Consider the following 15,212-nt stretch of genomic DNA (forward strand, 5'->3'; position numbering starts at 1 on the left):
CTTTTTCAAGATCCAATCAGCACTTTTGGCCAAACCAAATTACGCCTTTTAATAACTCAAAAATATATCAGTTCTTACTCAAGCTGAGCACCGAATGAACATAAACTTGCTAAAAGGGTATGTAGAACTCCATGATCATGCTGCTCCTATTCGTAAAGAAAATTGCTTTTTTTTTTACTCTACTAGGTTTTTGTTGTTGTTTGATAATGTCGCAAACTGTTTGTTCTAAGGATTTTCATATAGCTTGCAATTTCAGTTGGAAGATGATTGGCATCTGAGAGATCAAAAGAACCTCCAAACACAAATTCTAGCAGCTCATGTCTAGAAGAGAGACATTGGGGGCATTTTGCCATAGAATTGAGGCAAAATGACCCCAATTTGCCACAGATTTTTATAGTTGCCATATGCACATAGCATTCAATTTTTACTAGCACAAACAAACAGATATGCAGTTGATTATATATATTTTCAACAATTAAACAAAATAATTCAAGTATATATAAGATATACTTACATACATACTTTCTACTTTATGTCTCTTTTCATCCAAATTTTTTTTTTTGGTTTTTTCCCTTATTTTCTTAAAAAACGCATAAAATAAAAATGAAGCGAACAGCATGGTACCCTAACAGCCAGAGAAAGCGCACAATATTTACAACTGCGTCAGGATCCAATAATGCAGTCGTTGAGGTCTTATCAAGCAGCTCTGCCGAGGAGACTTCACGAAAAGCACAAAAAGACAAACAAAAAGTCTTGACTGGTGAACGAGGACAATGGGATACAGCAAGAGACATTGCAATTATGCAATCAATTTATGATCGTCACCTATTTGCCAATTATCATGGCAACAAGTCTCTAACGAGCATATTAAAAGAGTTTATATATTATATTACATGTGTGTGTATATAAACGATAAAGAAAGAAATATAATTCTGTGGCAATTTGAAAAAAATTGTGGCAATTTGAAAGTAGAGTGCCCATAGGCTGAAATACAAAACTTTAAACTAGGCAACACAATTCCAACAAATATAGCAGTGGGCATTTTGCCACAACACAACACCCACTCTGATATTCAATATGTGCCATAAGAGTATTTTTCAGGCATTTCTATGAGTTGCTTAGATGCTGTTATTCGTAATTATTTAACCTATTTATGTTGTTTACAACATCTGTAACTTGGCTTTCACTTAGTATCTATTTACTCATTAGATCTGTACCGGCTTATAAACTAAAGGAAGGCAAAATAAATGAAGAACAGACGAAGAACTTGATTGTCACCTCAGAGGTAGCGGTTTTTTTGTTACTTCAGAGGTAACGATTTTTTTGTTACCTCAGAGGTAACGTCCTTTCTTCTCTGAAATTCTCGTTCAGTTTTTGCCCTTCGACTCTAAATTGTTGAAAAAGCTCGAAGACCTCTTGTTCTGTATACATTTTTGGTTGTTTTATGAGTGGTGGATATATCTTCGGATACGATAAATACAGTGTCGCACAAGCAAAGAGGTCACGATTTAAAACGAAGATGTAGCAATCTTTTGTTACCTCCATTGTTACTGTTGTAAATGAGTATTGACTACTGCTGTAATTGAGAATAATTCTGAAGGAAATAATATAAGGCCTCAGCTATTCCACTCAAAGGTGTCTACCGATTACTTTATTATTTAACACACAGGTTTAGCATGCATGATAGTGATTATATTTCATATGATGATATCACCATAATATGGGATACAGCAATGAAATATTATAAGCATAATTATAACTCATAAACACATTTACTTTCGATGTTAATACTTCATTGGGACTACACACATTTATATAATTAATCATACATTAATTATCCCAAGATCACGTTGCTCTGATTAAGGCTCAGATAGGATCGATTACCTAACCCCAGTCATATAATTTTCCTGATCCAAAATATAAATAGCAGTAGTAGTTCAGTGTAGGAACCTTGTCAAATTTTGATACCAAATCTTTTCTCAATAAACAAACCCTACACAAGTTCTCACAAATATTCGTTCCTCATCTCAAATCTTCAACTCTTCTTCTTAAAAACTTCTTCAAAACTTCAACCAACACAACAGTTACCTCCACTGTTACCTCCTACATTTGCCAAGGAAGATTGTAGTGAAGATTTCCTCTTTTCCTTGCCGCTAAAATACATTCCAGGGACCGATTTGATGAGCAAGTTGATTCTAAATAATGATGAAGTGATCAAGATCATTGTTTCCACCTTGTTTGGTAAACTCATTCTATACAAGGATATTGTATCGTTCGTCTTTTGTTGCTTAATGAATACCCTTTTATATTGAACACGTGTAGGTGTCGATGCTTGCAGAAAATATTCCACAAGACCCAAAGAATGGCCTAATTTCAAACGATCAGATGTGCTATACTGTCCTTTTAATCGCAAGGAATTCAAAAACCACCCCCCAATTCTTATTGAAGTTCAATATTATACTGGCATGAACTTTTTCCGACGTTTGATGAAGTATTCTCTTTCGGTCTGCAAGTACTACAGTACGCTACCAATTGTTTTGACGATTGTTACAAATAACATTTCCCAAGCATTAGCAGACCAGGCTTATGAATGCCCAGAGTTCCCGTATGCTAAAAATCTGCCATGCACTGGGCGGACAAAAGCCTGTTTTATGATCAACAAGCAAACAATCACCAACCATTTGAAAAGCAAGCCTTTGGAAGCCATGGTTGCACTTGCTCATTTTCTTATAGAAGGAAAATCGGCATTAATCAATATAGATCGACGTGATGACCAAACCATTCAAACATTGTACCGCATTGCAAAAAATATCATTTTTCCAGAAATTGAGAAGGAAGAAACAAATAGTGCTGCGTTTGAGAAACTTTACTTTTGCGCATTTAATGGATTCAACCGGACCAAGGAGATCTTGCTGGAAAACCAGGGTATAGGAACTACAACAAACGAGCGATCGATTGCCTGGACGATCATATGAAAGCTCTCAATGAGATCCATAGGAAACGTTTTGCTGCAACATCTTCTGATCCCACTGGCACAATTACCCCAGATCAGGATACTGCACTAACGACTATATCCTCTGAAACAAATGTTGTTTCCACGTCCAGTCCCGTTAATGTTTCGACCATGCCCAAAGAGAATGATACCACTTTGACGCAGTCCGCGTCTAGTTCTGCTGCTATCATGCCCAATGCCTCCACCGTCAGTGTACCCATCTCCACTAGCGGTACAACTCGTGATTTAAAGCGTCGAATGCAGCAGAAAAATTGGAAATTTATTAACGCGTATCGAACTGAACATGGTTCCAATATGGACTGGGAGCAATGTTTTGTACAAGGAAAGGGAAAAGGACTTTCAACAATATACAAGAGCCAAGAGTACGAAAGCTCCATATTTTCGGTATAAATGTTGAACCATGTATTTTTTATCTACCACTTCATTTTTGTTACCTTTTAACGCCGCCAGAAAAAAAAATTGACATCTCTTTTCGTTTGTGAGACGGACGTGTAATATTGGGCAAAAGGGATATATAAAGGACTTCAAGAGCGATGGAAGTGGGGAGGTCCGGCTCAAGAACGAGAATTTGACAAGTGGTATGAAAGTACGAGGAAGTGGGGAGGTGTAGGGTGCAATGGTATGTAGCTGGTAGAGGTTGTCTTTTAGGTGTTTCGCGGTTATATCTCACAGGGATGGGATGTACGGTAAGGTGGCAGTATTCCAGATTTTACTCAGTACTGTCAACAATCGTCTCAACGAAAGGGGGCTCTTATTACTCTATTCTCGCTCAGGGATCTCTCAAGATACCCTCTTACAACAAAATAAAGGAAAAGAACTGATTTTATTAAGATGGCCAGTGACCTTAAATCTTATCCTACTTCCTATAGGTGGTACAACAATTTAAGGATTTGTGCAAAACCTACGTCTCTTCCTACGGACCGACTACTGAGGTCCGAACCGGAAAATAGTCTCACTATTCTACAGACGCTCTATTTTGATTGAACAAAATAAATCGTTACCTCTTCGTTTGTGAGTGTGAGATTTCTTATAATGATTCAACAAAATACAAAATCGACAAAGTTAATGGGAAGAGACTAGGAATATTATTATAGTGAAAAGGTAGGAAGATCTAAACTACTGCTAAAATTGTGGTATTTCGTATAAATGAAAGTTAAAAATAGAAGAGGAAAAAGGATTAGAATGAGAATTGTTTGGGGGTCTTTATTTTAAATCAAAGATAAACTAAAACAACTAAATACTGCGATAATTAAGCCCGCCTTTACATAAGAAAAGGGAATAACTATGGTTTTTTCTTATGATATTACTTGTCTACTCATAGAGTTGATTTTTAGTATACAGGCTCAGAACTTAAGTGTTCGTGCAACTACTATTTAATTATGCATATGTCGTCGCTACAGGAGTTCGTAGAACTTAAACATATCGTACATATACTTCTTGAATAAATAAACAGTTAAGAAAAGTGATATTCGTGCGTTATATAGAGATTAACTGCAACAGTTATGTTTCAATAAAATAATAGAAGTCCTTACGTCTATATATTATTCTATTCTAAGTCAGGGAGTAGCTCTACAGCCTACTGATGACTTAGTTGTCGAATTACCACACCCTTCAATGTACGTGCACTAATTCTACTATACACACCAAGGTCATATAGTTATGTGTTGTATACAGGCTTATAGTAGCTAGATATAAGCATATTATTCTGTATGAAATTTCTTTTATCTTTTCTAGATATCTTACATGTATTAATCTTCAAATACGACGGATCCATTTCATTTGGAAACTCTTGCGACATTTCAAAATTACAAACAAGCTCAGCCATCTGAGCAAGAACGAATGAGAGATAAGCTTTATGAGACTATGAACGAAGTGAGTTTAAGGACTAAAGAAAAAACTTCTAAAGATGATAAAAAAGGGTATAAAGTGTATTCTGCCGACCAGAAAGTTCTCTTTCTTTAATACTTGCAAGTTAGATTATACAAAGCTGCGAAAGCTGCTGGATTGTCCGGTGTGATTGAGTGTACTGGGTAACAATAGGCTGAAAGATTAAAGGACGATCTAGATTGGAATATATTCGAGAAGCAAACAAATCATAATAAGAGAAAAACTAGAATGCTACAGCAAGAACACAAAGAGTACATTATAAATTTATACGATCAGTGCCCTGACGCACGCGTTGCGGATGTAATTGAGAGTTTGACAAAGTCGTTTGAAAACTTCAATTTAAAAGAAACGAGCGTTCGCAACTTCATCAAGAATGAATACAATTTGTCTTTTAAAAGAGCTACTTTGCACCCTGAAGAAAGAAATTCCGATGATAAACTCCAACAGCGAATAAATCGATGGGCAGCAACTGATATGGACTATATGTCTAATTGTGATTTTGTTGACAAAAGTAGCTTTAACATAAATATGCGTTCACCTTCAGCTTGTTCTACAGTGGGTAAACCGGCTATAGTAAAAATTAAGTCGACTAGGAGTAATTTCCCATACGATTTTAGGCGCTATCAGTGCCTTGGTAGTAGTAGACATTGAGCTCAGAGTAGCTTAGAAACCTAAGAAATGTAAGGCTGAAGGTGGAACAACACGAAAGCAGACATCTGGCACAAAAAGAGCAAAATGTACTACGACTGGGCATTATTTGAATTTCATTCGAAAAACTCTGGATGAAATGGACAAAAATCCTCTTATGAAAGGTTTTTTCTTATTGTTATGGATAATCCTTCCTGAATTCAATCCTATTGAGCAATTTTGGTCTGTTGTCAAAAACAAAGTTAAGAGAGGAGTCTTTTCCAATAACGAAGATCTTAAGACAGGAATTGCTGCAGCATGCAGTAATGTTTCCATTTGTCATTTAAAGATCTTTATACAGCATTCTTGTAATCAATTTGATAATATAGAAATAAAGAGCTCATTTAATGATAAGTGTCCATGAGAGTATGTTCAGGATTAACCCGCAATTTGATTTCACAAAAAACTGCAAATTGATGTGCAAGAGGCTGCAATTTGATTTTTGAAAAACCCGCAAATCGCTGTGAATGGAAAGCGCAATTTAAAGTTGTATTTTCCGCTATTTAATCTTTAGAAGTCCGTAATTTTAACGCTGCGTTCACTGTAAAGTTACTTTTTTTTAAAAAAAAATCAGTCTCAAGGTACCAAGATAGGTTTAGGCTCTTTTTGATGAAAACTTTCTATCTGACTTTAAATAAGCTTTCCCAAAATAGTAGTCGTCTACTATCTGTGTTTACATTATTCATCGGCAGAGAATAGGGAAACGATCGTTATGATGAGAGAGAGAGAAAGAGAGAAAACAATCATTATGAATAATTGGGCATTGAAATATCTATATTATTATTATATATGTATTTTCGAATTGTGCGCCTTAGTAATGTGTTTCACTCTATAGGAAACTGTATGTAGTCATCAGATTTTAAATATTTTGTATGGTCTAACCAAGGTGCCTGTTGCAAGCTTTTTTTTCTTTTTTTCTTACAATGTTACATATACATATACATATACGTACACATATATCAAAATGATGGCATCATCGCAATGCATGAAAACAGTGACATATTTAGCACGTGCCTTTGAAAGCTTTTAAAGGATTGCATACAATATCTATATAAGCAGTTATTTATTTTATCTATACTCTTGACAGTGCTTCTTCTTCTTTCATAACTAAATCAAACAAAAGAAGAATTTAATAATAATGAATGAAAAGTTGGATCCTTCCGTGCCTTATCCTGGCCAATCCCAGCCTTTCCTCCAACCTCAACCTCAACCTCAACCTCAACTCCAACCCCAACCTCAGAGCAATAAAGGTGTGTGTTTTTCTCAACCAATTGATGAAATGAAATATATGTACATGTCCTCATATCAACTTTTTTTTTAGCTCGCAGGATTGTTCAAGGTCTATTGCTTGGTGCTGTTGTTGGTCTGTTTGCAGTTAGTCAATGGACATCAATTGACTTGAACCCTTTCAAGGTTAGTAGTAGTATTTTTTTTATTTGTAATAATAGTATTGGGGACTTGATACTTACAAGTAAAATAAACACCAATTGTAGCCTATCCATCAGGATTCCCCTTCAGATCTCTCTGAGATCACAGACTTGCAGGGTCCTGCTGACCTCTCTCACTTTATGGAGTCTCTTCAGGATTCATTTGGTGGATGTCACGGTGAATTGTACGCGCCTGACTATGAAGATGAGTACGGTCGCTTGCATTCAATTGACAGTCTGGATGACTGCAGTGGCAAAAACAGTATATTGGAACACTGCAAACAAAACATTGCCTTTCCTCCAAGTAAGAATCTCAGGGAAACCATCGAATAATGATAATTGTGTGATTTGATGTGACTTAAAGCTCGCTAAATAAAAATTTCCGATTCAAACAAATAATATTAATTCATCATTTTTATTTAATATAACATCATCAATAGGAGAACTCCAAAATCTTGGGCGCCCTCCTCGTCGTCACGAGCATTTCTGCAAGCCAGAAGATCTTCACTCTCAATTTAATGTCTTCTCTTTCTCACCAGACACATTCAAACATGCCTCTGTTATCTTGGAGGGTCACTTCTCTCGTGGTGGACATGTTGTCATTGAGAAATCTACCTCTAGCCATGTTGAGGACGTTCAAATTAATGTTACACTTTATGCCGGTCGCAAGCACCTTTTCGATCAAGTTTCGCTCACCGGATTTGACAACGAGGGCAACTACACTGTCGAGATCAAACGTGCCAAGGACTCCAAGAGAAGAGAATCGTCCCACAAGCCTCCCGTCAAGGCCGACTGTCTTATCTTCAAGATTTCTGTCGTACTGCCTACCCATCTGGACAAGTATGATTCCCTCTCACTCCATCTACGCTCTGCAAGCCGTGTGAGTGGCAAGGGTCTCGATGGAATTGAGTTTGATACTTTCAGAGCTGGTGTTGGACAAGGCGCAATCATCTTTGACGGACTGAAGGCTAAGCATGCTCAACTTGGTGTTCTTTATGGTGTCGTCATGGGAACCTACCAGCCCTCGGAACGCTTTGAGGCGGGTACAATCCGAGGCGCGACTCAATTGACGGTCGAGCCCCAGGCAGACAATACAAACATCACTGTTGCATCCGTATTTGGACGTGCAGTAGCAGACATTGTAAGTTTCTTTTTGTGTATATATTATCTAATAACCAATTCAAATAATCTTACAATCCTTTTGTTCTTTTTGTTCTTGTAGCCTTCTGACTATTATCAAGGAAATTTCTTGACCTATAGTTGGTCTACTCCACCTACTATTGAAGCAGCCCATCCTGAGGATCTTCATGTAACCGAGTACAAGTATACTCTCAAGAAAGGATACTTTAAGAAACAAGACACAGAATCTAATGTTGTTGTACACAATAAGCATGGTTTGACCAAGCTTCACTTCACTTAAGTTATATATATATGTATATATGTATGTATATATAAGGTTCTTCTCAAAATCAATACAAGAACAAAAACAAGTATGCAAATATCAATATTTATTTTTATATGTGTGTATGTATATGTGTGCGTGCGTGCGTGCGTGCGTGCGTGTGATTTCTTTAAAAGAAAAAATGTATACAACTTTTCAAGTGTATTGAATGGTATCAATTCCCAGACTATGACGAACTTGCATCAATGCAATGAGTTCCTTGATAGCTTCTTCCAGAATCACGACATTGTTCAATAACATAGCAATAGAAATTTCTGTACTTTTGTCCATTCTCCGTGATTGAGAAGGATTTGACTTTGGCGCAAAGGTGTCTTCATCTTCAGCGTCAAGATCAAGAATGGGTTCCTCAAACTCGCTGATGAAGTTCGAGGGGAAAAGGGGCTGGATGCGCATGTCTTGAGTTTTTCTGGCGTGCATAGCGAGGCGGGAAAGGGGGTTGGAGGTGATGGGATTTGAGGGTAAGGGTTGGACAGGTGAGGGCGGTTTGACAGTTGCGGTACCAGTCGACACGGATGGTCTGAGAAGCACAGAAGGACGTCTGCCGTTCATTGTGGGTGGTGGAGTGTCTTTGGGGTGGAGTGATGGGCGGCGGGTCGATGTGGACGCAGACATTGTTAAAACAGCAGGGGGTTGGGTGTATATGCTGTGGTGTGCTTGAGACGGAATACGCTCTGTTACTTCTTCATGCAAACCCTGGCGGCGCTCATCCAGGAGTTCATCAAATTCATCAAGCTCTGAGCGGTAATAATCTACCTGCTGCGTCAAAGTGCGGTAGAGTGTAAAGAAAGGGGGGAATGACTTGAAGTAGGTCGGTGAGGTCATCTGAGTTGAATTGCGTTCCAAGCCAAAGTCTATTGAGCGGTCGTCCTCAGAGTCATCCTCGTCAACACAGCTACTATCAAAGTGCGCATATATATCCTTGGAACGAATACGATCCGGCGCTTCAGGCTGAGGAGTGTTGTCCAAAAGAAGGATGTCCTCGGGGCTAGTCCGGTCTGCTTCCCGGAAAGAGATCCAGCCCTCCAGACTACGGTACGGACACAGTGCCAGCGCCGCAATCACGCCAGTCAGTGCAAGATTAAGTTCGGGGGACTGTGCAAAGAAATGGCTGAGCAATCCGAGCAGGATCTGCAAAAGCGGGTCTGTGGGACGAATGTGGTGGCGAAAGTGCGTCGACTGGCGCGCAAGTAAGGTCTGGAGATCCCGGCCATCTTCTTCTTCTTGGTTAGGCAGACTGTCATCCAGACGCTGGCCATATTTGAAACTTCGTCGGCGCCTGGCCTTGTGTGGCCTGCCGTGCGAAGGTGGGTCAATCTGGGTCAACCCAACATAGCACCCATCGCGTTCCAGTGTGGCCTCGATGTCTTGGAGGTAACTATCGTACCCAGTTTCACTGACTTCCTTAGCATGCGAGTTGTCAATTGATGTCAAAAGCGAGAAATAAAGTTCCATTTCACGCAAATGGTGTGAGATGATCGTCGCATTTCCCTGCTGATTCTTCTCCGTGTCAGGGATGATTGACAGAAGTAAAAGGGAGTAGCGACAGTGATGAGTGATTAGTGTCTTGAGTAGTTTGAGAGTTGCAATCACAGTCGGTTGTGAGATGGACTTGAGTCGACTAAAGATGAGGTCTTTGAGGGTAAATCTTTCAACTGCTGTAAAGTAAGGTGAGCTTTTGATTGGATCCGACTCTACTCCGGCATACACATTTGAGGATTTTCGTTCCATGCGTACGTTTTCTTCGGCCGTTTCATCCATCAAAAAGCCAACTATCACACTTGAAAGCTCTTCTTGCTGCAGTGTCTGCAGAATGAGATCAATGTAACTAATGACGGCTACTGATGAGCCGTCGATATCAGAACATTCGAGAATTGAGGGATAGAGGATATTGTCGAGGAATATTGTACGAATACTCTTTAGGAGAGCAAAAGATATTTCTACGTTTGGACAACGAGTCAGGACGTCCTGACAGAATTCGAGCAATTTGAGAAAAGAATCAATCTGGCTTTTGAATTCAACAGAACTAGACATGGCTAAACCCATCACCAAAGGCACGGGTCGCATGTCGTCCTGGCCGAGCAAATATGACGCGGTGTCGTAACGTAGCTCGGCTTCATCTTTAACTACCAATTTTCGAGGCAGCTGTGAGTACAGGGCTCCCAGACCGGCAGCCATAATGGTGGCAAAGTCTGATTCGAGAATAAAATCTCCAAGCTGCTCAGTTGCCATTTCCATCAAAAACAACAAGCCAGTTCTGGCAAAGTCGCCTGTCCGACCTTCACGGTGGACAAAGCGCAGTAGATAAGTGAAAAGTAAAAACTCATATTCGGGTTTCTTAGGATCATCTGGCTGGGTTGTTGCCTTTGGGTCTGTATTTCTGGTGTCCCGTAGATGGAAAGTAGTCTTTTGTGGAGTGGTGAGCCATTGCTTGTCGTGAAAGAAGATGTTGAGAAGAGCGGGAAACCCGTGAATCTTGGAGCAGATGATGTACATTAGGTCAACAAGGTCTTCGTGGTAGTGTTCGCTTTGGCGCTCATCTAGGACACAGAAACGAAGAAGTTTGATGGTTGGTTTGTGGACGGCATTGTGGACAAGAAAACGGTCATCGAGAAGATCAACCATGCTTGCTACGGTGCGGATGGCTTCTCCTCGAACACCTGCAGGATAGTCTGATTTCTCAGACACATTGACGAGGTAATGGAGTACACCATTTTTTAAGAAATACTCCATGCAAACGCCAGTTGTAGTATCTTCCTGCCTTGCTTCTTCATCCACAAGCATGTCTACCATCTGACGGAGTTTGTCTGGAATCTCGGTTTGGTCGACATGGACGTGAGTTTTGCGGTCCTCGGCATCAAAGATGTTCTGGAGAGCATGAGTTGCTTCTGTAAACATTATTCCAACGTATCGTTTGAACTCACGTGGATATAGTTCCAGCATTGATGGAATTTAGCGAGTTGCATAGCACTGGTTGGTTGTGCCTTTGGAGGCACAATCCTCTTTTTGAACTTTGCAAAGTAGTCCATGGCGTCTCATTGACCTCTTTTTCGTTTTTCTTTTGTTTTTTTAGGTCCTCTTCTCTTTATACTGTTTCTACTTTTACTTAATATATATATATATATCTACTTCCTCTGCTTCTTCTTCTTCTTCGTCTTCTACTTCTACTACTTCTACTACTTCTTCGTCGGCGTCGTCGTCTTCTCCTTCTTTATTTTAATATAATTTTTTATTCTATCTTTCGTTTTGTGTTTGCTTGTGTATGAGAATATGTGTATGTGTGTATGTGTATGTATATTTGTTGTACGTGTTTGAAATAATAGTGATAGTAATAATAAAAAAGAAAGATGAGCAGATTACAGGAAGAGTATATATATAAATATATAAAATAAAGTAAAATAAAATAAAAAAGCTAAATCATCGTGTCATTCCCAAATATGGCATGTATTTTATATCTCCGCAACTTCTCGGTTCTGATTGGCTAGACCGAGACAGAAACAAATACACTCTTTCCGGAAATTATTGGTGGAAATATATATATAAAAAAAAAAGGTAAAATTGGTGCATTAGTCTATTCATTTCTCTGTTAAAATTGATGTTTTTTGGTGCCTTTTGTGCATTCCATTTTTCCACCAAATTAATTTTATTTTTTTTCCATCAATGATTTCCAGAAAGACTGTAGGTTAAAATAAGAAATGCTATTGGCTTATAGAAGTTGTCCAAGAGTAAGAAAGTTGCGCACCCGGAGTTTTAAATACTGCCGTTTCCTACACTGGTAGTCTGGGTTAGACTGTCACAGGTGGCTTTGAAAGAATTTTTCTTGCTTTTACGATTGGCAGCCTAATTTTTTTTTATAAAATAAAATAAAATAAAATAAAGCTATGAAATAAAGAAGAGAGAGAACGAGAGAAAAAAGGTCCAAAAAAAAAAAAAAGAAAAAACTGAGTAGAAAAAAAACTAAAGCCTGTTTTTTTGCAAACCAAGCTTATTCACCGCACTTAACTTTTTTTCTCTCTCTCTCGTAAGCTCTTTTTAGACAATACTCTTCTTTTATTACTATTACTATTACTATTACTATTACTATTACTATTACTATTACTAGCATCATTGATATGAAAAAATACATATAATTACACACACACACACACACACACATTGTATATATGTAAATATGCTTGTGTGTGTGTGTGTGTGTGTGGGTCCGTACTCAAGATTGACTTGTTATTAATTCCACGCGATCTAGACAATGCTTGTCCTTTACGAGACTGCTGCTGGTTACGCTCTCTTCAAGCTTGTCAATGATGCCAAGCTTGAAAAGGCCGATGACATTTGGAAGGATTTCGAGACTGCCGAACAAGCCAACCAGGCGTAAGTTCAATTTAAGCCTTTTTTTTTGTTTTCTTCTTCCACCTAGAAATATACTACTGTTATATACAGACAGGAAAATACAAACAAACATATATGCAGCAATTTGTACTAATAATAATACAGTATCAAGCTCAAGGCTTTCAAGAAGTTCGAAAACACTACCGATGCTCTTTCTGCTGTGACCGGTATCGTCGAAGGCAAGGTTCCCAAGAACTTGAAGAAGTTCTTGGAAAGTGAGATTTCTGAGAAGGATATGAAGAAGGAAAAGCTTATTATCAGTGACCCCAAGCTTGGTATGTAAAAAAAATAAAAACAAAACTTTGGATGCAGGCACATTGTAGACAGTAACATTAATACCTTGTAACAAATGAAAAAAAAAAAAAAACTTACATATATATATATGCTCTGGATAATTGTGTTTTACAGGAAGTGCAATCAACAAGAAGTTGGGCATTAGCGTTATTTCCGATTCGACTGTCTTGGATCTCTACAGAGGTATCCGTCAGCAGTTTGAGTCCCTTGTCTCCGGCCTCTCTCCTTCCGATCTTTCTGCCATGTCTCTTGGTTTGTCTCACTCTCTCTCCCGTTATAAGCTCAAGTTCAGCCCCGACAAGGTTGACACCATGATTGTCCAGGCAATCGCTCTTCTCGATGACCTCGACAAGGAATTGAACACATATGCTATGCGTGTCAAGGAATGGTACGGCTGGCACTTCCCCGAGATGGGCAAGATCATTGTCGATAACCTCGCCTATGCCAAGGTTGTCAAGATGATGGGTTTCCGTACCAACGCCCACTCTACCGAGCTTTCCGCTATCCTCCCTGAGGAGTTGGAGGCTGAAGTCAAGGAAGCTGCCGAGATCTCCATGGGTACTGAAATTTCTGAGGAGGATATTGAGAACATTCACTGCCTGTGCGACCAAGTCATCTCCATTACCGAATACAGACAGCAATTGTACGAATACTTGAAGAACCGTATGAATGGTAAATACACATTTCAATTTCTATTGTTTTAGATAGATAGATAGATAGATAGATAGATATATATATATCTGGGTGTATGTGTAAAGGAGTGAGTGAGTGAGTGAGTTAGATAAAATGTACTTCTTACACAGAATGAAATAAAGAAAAGGGAAATGAACGACAAAAAAAAGGCATTAGCATCAATAACGACAGCAACACAATTAAAAACCCTCATTATGAGAAAACCAACTAATATAACACGTATGTTGTTTATTAGCTATTGCTCCTAATCTCACCATCCTCGTCGGTGAGCTCGTCGGTGCTCGTCTTATTTCCCATGCTGGTTCTCTGATGAACTTGGCCAAGCAGCCCGCTTCCACCATCCAGATTCTTGGTGCCGAAAAGGCTCTTTTCCGTGCCTTGAAGACCAAGCACAACACTCCCAAATACGGTCTGATCTACCACGCTTCGTTGGTTGGACAGGCTGGTGCTAAGCACAAGGCCAAGGTTGCCCGTGTCTTGGCTACAAAGACTGCAATTGCTCTGAGAGTTGATGCTCTTGGTGATGGTGAATCACCTGATGTTGGTACTGATGGCCGCATCAAGGTTGAGGCTAGAATCCAGATGTTGGAGGGTCGCGTTAATGCTAGAGCCAACAAGGAGAAGCCTGCCCAGAAACAGCAGAAGTTCCAGTTCAATAAGACAGCACAGTACAACGCACAGAGTGATGTTGCTATGACTGAGGCACCCAAGGAAGTCGAGGAGCCAAAGAAGAGAAAGATCGAAGAAGTTGAGGTGCCAGAGGCAAAGGAGGAGAAGAAGGCCAAGAAGGAGAAGAAGGAAAAGAAGGAGAAGAAGGAGAAGAAGGACAAGAAGGAGAAGAAGGAAAAGAAGGACAAGAAGGACAAGAGCGAGTAAAGAATATCTTTTGATTCCTTGTAGTTCTTTCCAACCCACCCTTTCCCTTTTTTTTTGTAAGAAAACTGTTATTATTGTTCATTTTTAATTTTTTGCATATAAAATCTCTCACGTACTTAGACGGATGAAGCTGCCTGTATTTAATTTTTTTTTAAAAGAAATCAAAGGGATGTATATAACAAAGAGAAAGGGATAGGTCTTGAAATGTAGGCAATATATACATTACATACATTATATACACTGTATACATTATACTTGCATTACTGCTTCTGATAGCATCAAAGTAAGTACAGAATGGTGCGATGGCAGTGGTGACGTTGTGTGTTCAAAAGAAAGGGTTTCCAAGGAGTCAAAAGGCTTTAGTTGTGTGTGTGTGTGTGTGTGTGTGTGTGTGTAGATGGTCTTTGTAGTCCATCAAATCCCATTTAAACCCTCTCCCCTTGTTTGATTATATTTCTCCTTTTCAACCTTTTTTTTTTCCTTAAGAAAA

At 39.0% G+C, this 15,212-nt stretch overlaps 5 protein-coding genes across 5 annotated transcripts; 4 read left to right on the plus strand and 1 right to left on the minus strand.

The window, feature by feature from the left end:
* Positions 1–603: 603 nt before the first annotated feature.
* On the plus strand, positions 604–3,963 carry PHYBLDRAFT_151541 (hypothetical protein; the record flags this gene model as incomplete). Its single annotated transcript, XM_018432701.1, has 7 exons — positions 604–875; positions 2,003–2,241; positions 2,323–2,925; positions 2,979–3,397; positions 3,522–3,591; positions 3,641–3,699; positions 3,883–3,963. The coding sequence occupies 7 exons, from the start codon at positions 604–606 to the stop codon at positions 3,961–3,963; spliced, it is 1,743 nt and encodes a 580-aa protein (XP_018285328.1).
* Positions 3,964–4,852: 889 nt separating this feature from the next.
* On the plus strand, positions 4,853–5,951 carry PHYBLDRAFT_63713 (hypothetical protein; the record flags this gene model as incomplete). Its single annotated transcript, XM_018441161.1, has 3 exons — positions 4,853–4,932; positions 5,001–5,019; positions 5,631–5,951. 3 exons carry the CDS (start codon positions 4,853–4,855, stop codon positions 5,949–5,951), a joined length of 420 nt encoding a protein of 139 aa, XP_018285329.1.
* Positions 5,952–6,687: 736 nt separating this feature from the next.
* PHYBLDRAFT_77484 (hypothetical protein) lies at positions 6,688–8,524 on the plus strand. Its single transcript, XM_018443261.1, has 5 exons — positions 6,688–6,837; positions 6,909–7,000; positions 7,081–7,318; positions 7,455–8,155; positions 8,237–8,524. The coding sequence occupies exons 1-5, from the start codon at positions 6,726–6,728 to the stop codon at positions 8,432–8,434; spliced, it is 1,341 nt and encodes a 446-aa protein (XP_018285330.1). The 5' UTR covers positions 6,688–6,725; the 3' UTR covers positions 8,435–8,524.
* PHYBLDRAFT_77483 (hypothetical protein) lies at positions 8,507–11,502 on the minus strand (the record flags this gene model as incomplete). Its single annotated transcript, XM_018443260.1, has 2 exons — positions 8,507–11,392; positions 11,470–11,502. The coding sequence occupies 2 exons, from the start codon at positions 11,500–11,502 to the stop codon at positions 8,612–8,614; spliced, it is 2,814 nt and encodes a 937-aa protein (XP_018285331.1). The 3' UTR covers positions 8,507–8,611.
* Positions 11,503–12,483: 981 nt separating this feature from the next.
* Positions 12,484–14,844, plus strand: PHYBLDRAFT_178340 (hypothetical protein). Its single transcript, XM_018437978.1, has 5 exons — positions 12,484–12,494; positions 12,717–12,841; positions 12,965–13,134; positions 13,268–13,825; positions 14,082–14,844. The coding sequence occupies exons 2-5, from the start codon at positions 12,720–12,722 to the stop codon at positions 14,720–14,722; spliced, it is 1,491 nt and encodes a 496-aa protein (XP_018285332.1). The 5' UTR covers positions 12,484–12,494; positions 12,717–12,719; the 3' UTR covers positions 14,723–14,844.
* Positions 14,845–15,212: the final 368 nt, after the last annotated feature.

The sequence above is a fragment of the Phycomyces blakesleeanus genome, assembly GCF_001638985.1.
Source record: "Phycomyces blakesleeanus NRRL 1555(-) unplaced genomic scaffold PHYBLscaffold_30, whole genome shotgun sequence".
In the NCBI taxonomy this organism is placed as follows: domain Eukaryota; kingdom Fungi; phylum Mucoromycota; class Mucoromycetes; order Mucorales; family Phycomycetaceae; genus Phycomyces; species Phycomyces blakesleeanus.